The 10,586-nt window shown below is 51.4% G+C and overlaps 1 protein-coding gene across 3 annotated transcripts in view; it reads left to right on the forward strand.

The window, feature by feature from the left end:
• ARMH1 (armadillo like helical domain containing 1) overlaps positions 1-10,138 on the forward strand; it is a 48,875-nt gene extending 38,737 nt beyond the window's left edge. For 2 of the 3 annotated variants that reach the window (XM_081818277.1, XM_081818279.1), the window contains exons 8-13: positions 8,668-8,790; positions 8,879-8,951; positions 9,088-9,217; positions 9,304-9,381; positions 9,682-9,763; positions 9,895-10,138. In XM_081818277.1, the coding sequence (XP_081674403.1) occupies positions 8,668-8,790; positions 8,879-8,951; positions 9,088-9,217; positions 9,304-9,381; positions 9,682-9,763; positions 9,895-10,067 (659 nt within the window). In that variant the 3' untranslated portion in view covers positions 10,068-10,138. Of the gene's footprint in view, positions 1-8,667; positions 8,791-8,878; positions 8,952-9,087; positions 9,218-9,303; positions 9,382-9,681; positions 9,764-9,838 lie in introns of all 3 variants that reach the window. The other variant, XM_081818278.1, reaches the window with a different exon arrangement.
• Positions 10,139-10,586: the final 448 nt, after the last annotated feature.

The following is a 10,586-nucleotide window of genomic DNA, read 5'->3' on the forward strand; positions in this document are numbered from 1 at the left end:
CCCTGAGTATTCTCTGAGTCATTTCTTGCTGCAGGGAGAACTCTCTTAGGCACAGGCAAAGGGTTTTTCGCAGGCGTCCTGGCACTCAGATGCCGTCAGCTTGGGCCTGGGAAAGAGCCCAACTACTAAGGGAGGCGAGCTGTGCAGCAGCTGACTAGGCTCAGCGGAGTTGGGCGTGAGGGCGGGCCAAGCACACTGATCCAAAACCCCGCTAATTCAAAAAGAAGGAAGAAAGTTTCATAACCAAACAATAAGAGAACAAGTGAGAAAGACTTGGGGGTTTCACGCACCGGCCAAGCGGCCTGAGGCATCCCAGGCTGCATTTTTGTCCAAGTGGGAGAATGTTTGGGGGATGCCCGGGGTGGGGGGGGGGGTCAGTGTGCTGGTCCCTCTCCCTCTGTGATCCCAAGTTAGAACCACATCTGAGCAACGGGAGGCTGGAGTGGGGGGCCACTGGGATTGGGAGGGCAGGAAGACCTGGAAGAAAGAGGAAGCCCAGGAGCCAGCAGCCGCTGGACAGTCCTAGGAAGTGTTTCTGAATGAAGCAGCGGTTTCTGAATCAGGCTGGTCCAGAGAGAAAAGGGGAGGCCGCACAAGGCCTGTCCCCAGAATACTAAGCGCGAGAAGGGGTAGCAGGGATGTCCTTAAGAGTCCTTCTGCCAGAGAGTAAATGATTAGGAAAAACAGGCGGAGACAAGACTGGCTTTGTGTGGGGCTTCAGGACGGGGCCTCTGTATGCTCCATGGCTCTGCGGTGTGGGTGGATGGGAGGCCCCCCCAGGACTTGGGACAAGGGCAACCTGGGGCAGGCCTTACTGGTACCTTTCCTTAGACCGACTCACAGCCCAGACTGGTTCTCCTTCCTGCCAAAGAACACTCTGAGTCCTGGACTGGAGACGTGGGCACCCCTCCTCCTGGGAGCGTTCGGAGCTGACGGCGCTCGGCACCAGGCAGGAGAACCGTGTATGGCGCCTGAGACCCAGGAGGGGGCTGCTGGCTGCCTCCCCAGCCTCCGCCTCCGGGTAAACAGGCCGCTGCGCGGCTGGTGACTGTCAGTGACAGTCTTCTGACAAGATTATAATCACCAGCCCGTGTTCATGGTTAGGCACCACATGCGTGTGTGTGGTTAGCACGTAGAGCTGCCAGGAGCTGCCCGCCGCCTCCTGCGGACCGCCGCCCTGCGTGCGCTGCAGACCCGTGCGGGGCCTGCCACTGGCCACCTGGCCGCCGCCCCGCCCCCCCCGGCCCCCACTGCGCAGGCCCTTCCGCCCGCGCGCCGTCTCTGACGTGAGCGTCCGGGCGCGCGCCTCGGTTCCGGGCTGAGCCGGCCATCGGGGCTGGAAGGGCGGCGCTCTGGCGGCCGCGGCTCTCCAGCCTGCCGAGAGGCAGGGCCGGGGCCGCTTGCACGGCTCGGGGCGGGCGAGGGCGGCAGTGGGTAGCGCGGGGCCGCCCCTGAGGGCCGCTCTCACCCGGCCGGCGGTCTCCAAGCACGGTGCTAGGCTGCCGTTACCCGCGCACGGGAAGGCAGACTCCAGTCGATTCTTTTCAGCCATCTATGGACTGGACTGCTTTGAGGCTCTGGGGAGGCAGAGCTGCCTCAGATACGTTCGCTGGAGTTCACAGTCGTGGAGAGACTCTGACTGATGACGGCGGTACTCCGCGGTGAGAAAGGGAGAGACCCAGGACGGCCACTCCTCGGTGGTCCAGAGTGGAGGCAGAGGGAGAACAGGCCAGATAGAGCTACTTGAAAGCTAATTTCTGAGGTAAGTCTAGAAGAATAAGTAACAAGAGGCAGGTGAAGAAGACTCTTCTTCCTGATAATGGTAGGCTAGGAAATTTGGATCAGTCCCCCTTCTGGAGGGATTGATGTTGAGTTGTTTTTACTCACAACACTTCTCACACCAAATGGGGGGAGGGGGGTTTCCACACCAAGCAATTGTCCAGTTCTTAGCAGACATCAATTGGGTACCCTGTAATTCAGTTCAATTCTGACACTACCCGGAGTTAGCTTCAGACTCCACAGGTTTAAGGGCTCGGCACCTTAAGACTGCCCTTACTTCAAATGCCAGTCGTAAGTATTAGGTTCCCATGTTATTCATACTTTTTTTTTTAATATTTTATTTATTTATTTGACAGACAGCGAGAGAGGGAACACAAGCAGGGGGAGTGGGAGAGGGAGAACAGGCTTCCCACCGAGCAGGGAGCCCGATGCGGGGCTCGATCCCAGGACCCCGGGATCATGACCCGAGCAAAGGCAGACGCTTAACGACTGAGCCACCCAGGCACCCGTTATTCATACTTCTGTCCAACTTGGCTACAAAGCCGGGGGGTTCATGCAACCCTTCCTCCCTTTCAAGTTCAGTCATTTGCTAGAACAACTCACAAAACTCAGGAAAGCATTTTGCTTAGTATTAACGGTTTAGTTGTAAAGGATACAGATCAGGAACAGGAAAATGGAAGAGATGTATAGGGCAAGGTATGGATTGGACCGCTCCAGGCACACCACTCTCCCACACTTCGGTGTGTTCACCAATCCAGAAGTTCTCTGAACCTCTCACTTCAGGGTTTTTATGAAGTTTCACTATGTAGGCATGGTTATTGGTGATTGATGAGCAAATCATTGGCTATTGGCTATTGTACAACCACCTGTGTGGTCCAAGAAACCTCAAGTCTTGAACTCTGACAAAAGTGGTTCAGAACTGTTAGTGCCCAGATGGCTGAAAGAAGAAAGGAAAGTGCTCTCTGGAAGAAAGGATCTGCATCGTAGTTCTGAAGTTTTTCCCTACAATTAATTTTGCAAATACATAACCAACCCAGGGACACCTGGGTGGCTCAGTCATTAAGCGTCTGCCCTCAGTTCAGGTCATGATCCCAGGGTCCTGGGATCGAGTCCCACGTTGGGCTCCTTGCTCAGCGGGAAGCCTGCTTCTCCTTCTGCCTGCCATTCGCCCTGTTCATGTTCTCTCTCCCTCCCTCTGTCTGTCAAATAAATAAATAAAATCTTTAAAAAAAAATACAATAGCTAAAAGTAATTCCTCAGTGTACACATTTAATAGTAGAGTAGACACAGGTGAAGAGAAAATTAGTCACCTGGAAGAGGGGAAGAAAAGTAAGGATAAGAGTGAGACTATCTAATAGAGGCAAAGAGAAAAAAGAAAGACTAGGGCAGCACCATTAAGGAGACAATGGTGGAGAGTTGTCAAGAACTGATGAAAGACACCAACCCACAACAAAGTCTAAAAAGGTTAAATCAAAATAAATCCACACAAAATGACTCAAGTATGTACTGTCTCCAAGAAATTCACTTCAAATAAAAGAATATAGGCAGATCGAAAGTAAAAAGATAGAAAAATATTTCATGAAAGTAGTAATGAAAGGAAAATAGGAGTAGCTCTATTAATATCACACAAAGTAGGGGCACCTGGGTGGCTCAGTCAGCTAAGCATCTGATTTTGGCTCAGGCCATGATCTCAGTGTCCTGGGATTGAGTCCCGCATGGGGCTCCCTGCTCAACAGGGAGTCTGCTTCTCCCTCTCCCTCTGCTGCTCCCCCTGCTTGTGCTCTGTCTCTCATCTCTCTCTCTCAAATAAATGAAATTTTAAAACAAATAATGAAAAGAAAAATCAGCAAGTATATAGAACTCAACATCATCAACCAGCAGGGTATAATGGCATTTATAGAACACAATTCTATATTTCTAGAAAACAGAAGGGAAGGAAATAATTCCTAATTAATTTTATGAGGCTAGTGGGGTGCCTGGGTGGCTCAGTCAGTTAAGCGTCTGCCTTCGGCTCAAGTCGTGATCCCGTGGTCCTGGGGTCAAGTCCCACATCGGCCTCCCTGCTCAGTGGGAGCCTGCTTCTCCCTCTCCCTCTGCCTGCCACTCTACCTACATGCGCTCTCTCTCTATCTCTCTGGCAAATAAATAAATAAAATCTTTAAAAATATTTTTTTTCATGAGGCTATTATTACCCTAATACCAAAACCAGACAGTGGCAGTACAAGAAGAGTACAGATCAATATCCATCATCAATATAGATGCAAAAATCCTTAACAAAAGATTAGCAATTAGGATTCAGCAATATATAAAAAGAATCATACACCATGACCAATTGGGGTTCATTCCCAGAATGCAAAGCTGTTCAATATCCAAAAAATCAGTCAATTTAATCTACCAAATTAACAGGCTAAAGAAGAAAAATCACATTATTATATCAATCAATGCAGAAAATGCATTTGACAATGTCAGCACCCATTGATGAACCCTCAGGAAACCCTCAGGAAAATAGAACTAGAGGAGAACTTCCCCAAGTTGATTTTTTTTTTTTTAAGATTTTATTTATTTATTCATGAGAGACAGAGAGAGAGAGAGGCAGAGGGAGAAGCAGGCTCCCAAGGAGCAGGAAGCCCGATGCGGGACTCGATCTCAGGACCCTGGGATCATGACCTGAGCCGAAGGCAGACGCCTAACCATCTGAGCCACCCAGGCGCCCTCCCCAAGTGGATTTAAAAAAAAAAAAAGCATCCACCAAAACCCTACAGCTAACATTATACTTAATAGTGAAACACAGGATGCCTGGGTGGCTCAGTCATTAAGCATCTGCCTTCGGCTCAGGTCATGATGCCAGGGTCCTGGGATCGAGCCCCACATCGGGCTCCCTGCTCAGCAGGAAGCCTGCTTCTCCCTCTCCCACTCCCCCTGTTTGTGTTCCCTCTCTTGCTGTCTCTCTCTCTGTCAAATAAATAAAATCTTTAAAAAAGAAATAGTGAAGCATTGAATGCTTTGCCCCTGAGTTCAGGAACAAGGCAAGAATGTCTACTGAAGGATTACTACTAGCAAAAGAAAAATGATCCTAGGAGACAATTCTCTACAGGTCTATCACATTTCTGCATATCTTTTAAGTGAAATAACAACTGCTCATTGTCCCAAACTATCTTTTCAAGGATCTTGATGAGCAAACAGCTTTGGAAAATAAAGACATTTCCCCCTTTAGAGCAAAAGGCAGGCATGCTTACTGACTGTAACATTCAGGTCTTGTGTTTCTCATTGTAGTGCACTCCACTGCACAAGCCGGCATCCAAGTGTGTTACCCCCATGGGACTTGGGGGCAAAGGGATTTGATGCAAAAAGAGAAAAGTCACATAATATGAAGAATATAAAAGAAGACATCACTAAAGATGCTACACTCATTAAAATGATAAAAAGATGAGATAATGAATTTTTTTCAATGTTTGAAAATGTAGATGAAAACTGCTAGAAATTATAACCTACCAAAATGGACTTATGAAGAAAGAGAAAACCCAAATAGTCCTCTAATCATTAAAGAAAATGAATCAGTAATTTTTTTCCCCATAAAGTCAGCTTTAGAGAATTCTATCAAACATTCAAGATAGGGGCACCTGGGTGGCTCAGTCGGTTAAGCGTCTGCCACCAGCTAGGGTCATGATCCCAGGGTCCTGGGATGGAGCCCCACACCGGCCTCCCTGCTTGGCAGAGAGCCTGCTTCTCCCTCTCCCTCTGCTCCCCCTGCTTGTGCTTGCTCCCCCCCTCTGTCTCTGTCAAATGAATAAATAAAATCTTTTTTTTTTAAAGATTTTATTTATTTATTTGAGAGAGAGAGAATGAGAGAGAGAGAACACATGAGAGGGGATAGGGTCAGAGGACGAAGCACACTCCCTGCCAAGCAGGGAGCCCGATGCGGGACTCGATCCCGGGACTCCAGGATCATGACCTGAGCCGACATCGGGCTCCCGGCTCAGCGGGGAGCCTGCTTCTCCCTCTGACCCTTGCCCCTCTCATGCTGTTTCTCTCTCGCTCGCTCTCTAAAATATAAAATCTTTAAAAAAAAAGAAAAAGAAAAAGAGAATATAAACCCCAACTCATTTTCTAAGTTTAGCCTAATCTTTTTTTTAAGGTTAGCCTAATCTTAATATAAAAATCCATCAATGATACCATGCAAAAGAGAAATTATACACCAATCTTACCCGCATAGCTGCAAAAACTCTACACAAAATATTAGCAAACAATCTAGCAGCATTTGCCAAGGATAATATGTCATCTAGGAATGCACATATATCATCTTAATAGGAAAAAAGTTTGAAAACAATGTCTGTCCAATAAGAGATATCTACAAAAACTATAACAAATGCCATACCTAATAGATGAAACATTGGAAACATTTCCTTTGAGCTCAGAAATAAGGCAAACTTGCAAACATTCCTCTCCACGGAAATCTTTAGTAAAAGGTGAGATATTCAATCTGAAGAGAAACCAGAGTATACTTAGCTATGTTTGCCACTCTTTCCATAACTGACTGCAGTTCTCCAAGACTGGTGTCTATTCCTGTGCCACCATCACCCTGCTAGGAAAATTTGTGAAAGGGATTTTTGGAAAAGACATATGTTGATCCAAGGAAACAGGGAAGTGTGCAGTTTTAAACGAAAATGTAGTACTGGGGGTGGCACCCATGGATATGCAAATGAGCCCTCTCGGTGCGATGGTAGGGTGGTAGGGTTGGCTCACAGTAGTGCAGGGTCTGCACCTGCCCCACCCACTGCTGGGGTGGAGGGGACCCAAAACATTCCTTAAGGAGCGCGCAGGAGGCTCAGCTGGCTAAGCATCGACTCTTGGTTTACGCCTCGGATCAGGATCTCATGGGTTGTGGGATCCAGCTGCCTCACGTTCCTGGCCCACTGAGAAGTCAGCTTGAAAGATGCTCTGGCTCTGCCTTTCCTCCATTCATGCGTGGACTCTAAACGAATTGTTTTCTTAAAAAAAAATTAACACGATAGAACAATGTTTACTAACTTAAAAAAAAGAAAAAGAAAAAAGGCACTTTGCCCAACCATAGAAAGTTTTGAGATCTCAAACAGCAGTATTGTTTCACGGTCAGATCATGAACCTATGAATCTGTCTTTGACACAGACAACACTTAGCCCTAAGTAAGGCCTCCAAAAATTGCACTACCAATTCTCCAGTGTTTCTTCCCACAAAAGGTTCTCAGTATCTGTTACCAAAGACCCAGTTAAAATGGAGAGAAACAACATGTATGTTGCTCCTGTGCCCTGGTCCCGGATACCGGCTGATCCCCCTACACTTGCGGTGCCTTTGCACCTACCAGCAAACGCTTTTCTTCCATGACAGAGAATTATCTCAAGCATATCCTTACTGGGCAAAGCTTTCCTGACAAGGATATAAAAGGTTAATTTTCATTATTCAAAGAGATATTCCTGGTACTAGTTCCCATGTGTCTATATGAGTTCTGGTATGTAAATGAGCTAGTCAGGGAACCGCGCTTCCCCGAAGTCTCAGCTCCCCTACGAGTTAAGTGGAGAGAGGGGCCGCACCCCACTCTGTGCTGGGAAACAGCGCGATCTGTCTTCAACGTAGCAAGCACGTGTGTGTAAAGTAACACTTACCAGTGTTCCATCACATGAACAACTCACCCTGCCCCCGCCCAGCTCTGCCTCTATGCGATTCCCTTCTCTTTATAAAAATATTCCGTCCCCCGTTTCCCCATCTTCCCAGGCACCCCCACAGCCTAACCCCTTTTGTAGTGCTATACTGTGCACCGGCGCATCAGGCGTTTAGTGCAGGCTTGCGCAAAGGCCGAGAGAATGGCGGAGAGAACGAATGATTGGGAAGTACCTCTAGGAAAGCCCCTTCAATAAATCCTAGTTCCTTCCTAACCAAGTCTTTCCTTTTGCTTCCACCCCGTACCTTAGCCAAAGCGCTTTGCCTCTGTGCCTCACTCTCTCAAAAGTGAAATGGGCTAGGGGCGCCTGGGTGGCTCAGTCGTTAAGCGTCTGCCTTCGGCTCAGGTCGTGATCCCAGTGTCCTGGGATCGAGTTCCTCATCAGGCTCCCTGCTCAGCAGGAAGCCTGCTTCTCTCTCTCCCTCTCCCACTCCCCTTGCTTGTGTTCCCTCTCTCGCTGTCTCTCTCTGTCAAATTAATAAATAAAATCTTTTTTTAAAAAAAAAGGTGAGATGGGCTAACAGTTACACTGTCATTGCAAAGCAAACCTCTTTTGGTTATGGTGAGCTTCGAGGGGGATGCTGTGTGGAAAGCCTAGGCAAAGAAGGGCTCCATAAATGGTTTGTCAAAAACTACCGCTTGCTTTGGTATTTACAGAAAACTTGCTTCCACCCTTCTCACTTGCTGCCACACATCCTCCACCCACTCGCTGTCTCCCTCTCACCCCCACCCCCCCACGCTGGGGGGCTTTGCCCATCCTTTCTCCCTTTGAAGACCTAGCCCCTCCCACCTCCGTGACACCCGGATTCCAGGATTCCTCCAAGCCGAAGGTGGCCCCACCTCGGTGGGGCCTCCAGCTCTGACAGCCTCAAAGCCTCCTTGATGGGTAGGCTCACCATCCAACCTTTCCTCCTCCCTCTATGGCGAGTTCTGTGAGGGCTGAGTGTGGCGGATGAGGCTCGGCCCCCTCCTCCTCCTCTTTAGCCCCAGATCCAGCCGGACTGAGGTGTTGCCTGCCCAGCTTCCCCCACACATAGCTTGCACGGTGCTGGCCAGTAAAAGGTGCTAGGAAAGGAGCAGGAAGGGGATGGGGGTAAAGGGAAGCGACTTGGTTTAAGGGGGTCTTTGCTTGCTTGGTGGGGATGGCGGGTTTTGGAGCGTCAGGCCTCCCCAGTGCCTCTGCCGTTCCCCAGCCATCGAGCTGATCAAGGACCTGGTCAACTATGACGTGTGCCAGGCGCTGCTCAAAGGCCTCGTGGAGCTGCTGATACCGTCCGTCAAGGAGACGAGCAAACTGCAACCCAAGATCCTCAACGGTAGGGAGCCGCTCGGACTGGGGCTGCGGGGCAGGGGACTGGCCTTGGGAAGCCGGGCCTCCCACCTCACGGCCGCCCCCTCCGCCAGACTCCTTGGTTCCCCAGCTCACCGCCCACCTGCCGGTGTTCTTACAGCAGGCCGCGGCGGCCAAGGCCATCGGGTAAGCGGGTAGGAGGAGTGGGGGGGATGCGGCGAGCCAGGCTGGCGCTGCCCGCGGGTTCCGGGGTTGTGTGGGGGGGCAGCTCGGGCCGCCGGAGTATCCCAAGGGGTCGCCGCCGCCCGAATTCCCGGCCCAGGGTCCTGGCGCGCAGCAACACGAGCATCGCCGAGGAGATGCTGCACCTGCGCGTGGTGCACAGCCTGTTGGCCGCCATGGGCAACTCGGACCACAGCAACAGCCAGCGGCAGGCCAGCCTCACGCTGGAGGTGAGCGGCGGGACGGCGGCGCGGCGCGGCGCGGCGGGCCCCGGGCGAAGGCACCGCAGTCACCCCGCCGCCCCCCGCGGCCGCAGTACTTCGTGCAGGTGTTCCCGGTGGTGGAGGAGCACGTGCGCAGGTCCATGGGAGAGGAGCTCTACACGCTCTTCCTTGTAAGTGCCCCCGCCCCGCCCCGCCCCGCCCCGCAGAGCCTGGACCGCGACCGGACGGTGCGGCCTCCACGGCGTCCCCCCCGGGCCACACCCCCCACGCACGCTGGGCCCGGGGCCGCTGCGGGAGGGACTGCGCTGGCTCGGGTTCCTCCCCACCCCCACCCCTGCCCCGCGTCCTGCGGCTCCCTGTCCTGCGCTTCCGGTCAGCCCCGGAGCCGGCCGCATTCCTGTGCCCCGCGCCCGCGTGCAGGTCCAGACTGCCCTGGCGGCTCAGCACGTTCCCCTTGCTCCTGCCCCCAGAGCAATGCCGAGGACTTGTACATGAAAATAGATGGCATTCAGGCGGACATCTTGGCGGCCAACAAAGTCGATGTTTCCAAAGGTGAGTGGGGAGTGAGGGGGCCTGGAGCCGAGGTGCAGCGGCACCCAGACTCAGGCTCGCCTCCCCTGCCTCCAGCATTATACCTCGGTGGCATCCCCCACAGCAACACGACCTTTTACCTTGACGCCCAGGACCAGGATCAGCTGGCTTACATCACATACTTCCAGAAGGAGGATGTGGAGGGAGAGGAGTAACAGAGCCTCTGAGGCAATCCAGAAAGGCCCGGGCTGTGTTTCAGGAAGCCTGGCTGAAGGATCCTGGGGTCACGCTCACGGTGACTCCACTGGCCCAGGTGGGAAGCTGAGGGTTGGGCCTGCCAGGAGGGGAGAGGGAGAGCTGCTGGCTGGCAAGAATTCAATAAATAGTCTTGCTATATGTCTGTTCTCTGTAGCGGGGCGGGGGAATTAAATGAGAGCTTTGTTGATGGGCTGGGGTTCCTCTGCTCATTCAGGAAAAAAGCTGGTCTGGAGGGAAGGAACATCAATATCCTGGAAGATTTAAGAGCACAGCCTGAGGAGAGACCCTCACCTCCGCTCCCTACTGGCCCCTGCACTCTCTCCTCCAGGAGACCACACTCACCTGCTTTTTCTCCTACCTCTGGTTGCTTCCTCTCATTCTCTTTTGCTGATTCATCCTCTCAACCCAGCTTCTTTCAAATTGGAGTGACCTTGAGCCTCTTCTCTACTTTTTCACCCTGGTGATCTCATCCAGTCTCAGAACTTTAAATGCCATTTATACGCCATTGACTCCCACATTTCTATTTCCAGTTAAATATTTCCACCTCTTTATGTCCAAAACTGGACTTCTGATCTGTGCCACCTTC

This window comes from Leptonychotes weddellii, chromosome 4 (genome assembly GCF_054177405.1).
Source record: "Leptonychotes weddellii isolate Sample4059 chromosome 4, ASM5417740v2, whole genome shotgun sequence".
Lineage (NCBI taxonomy): Eukaryota > Metazoa > Chordata > Mammalia > Carnivora > Phocidae > Leptonychotes > Leptonychotes weddellii.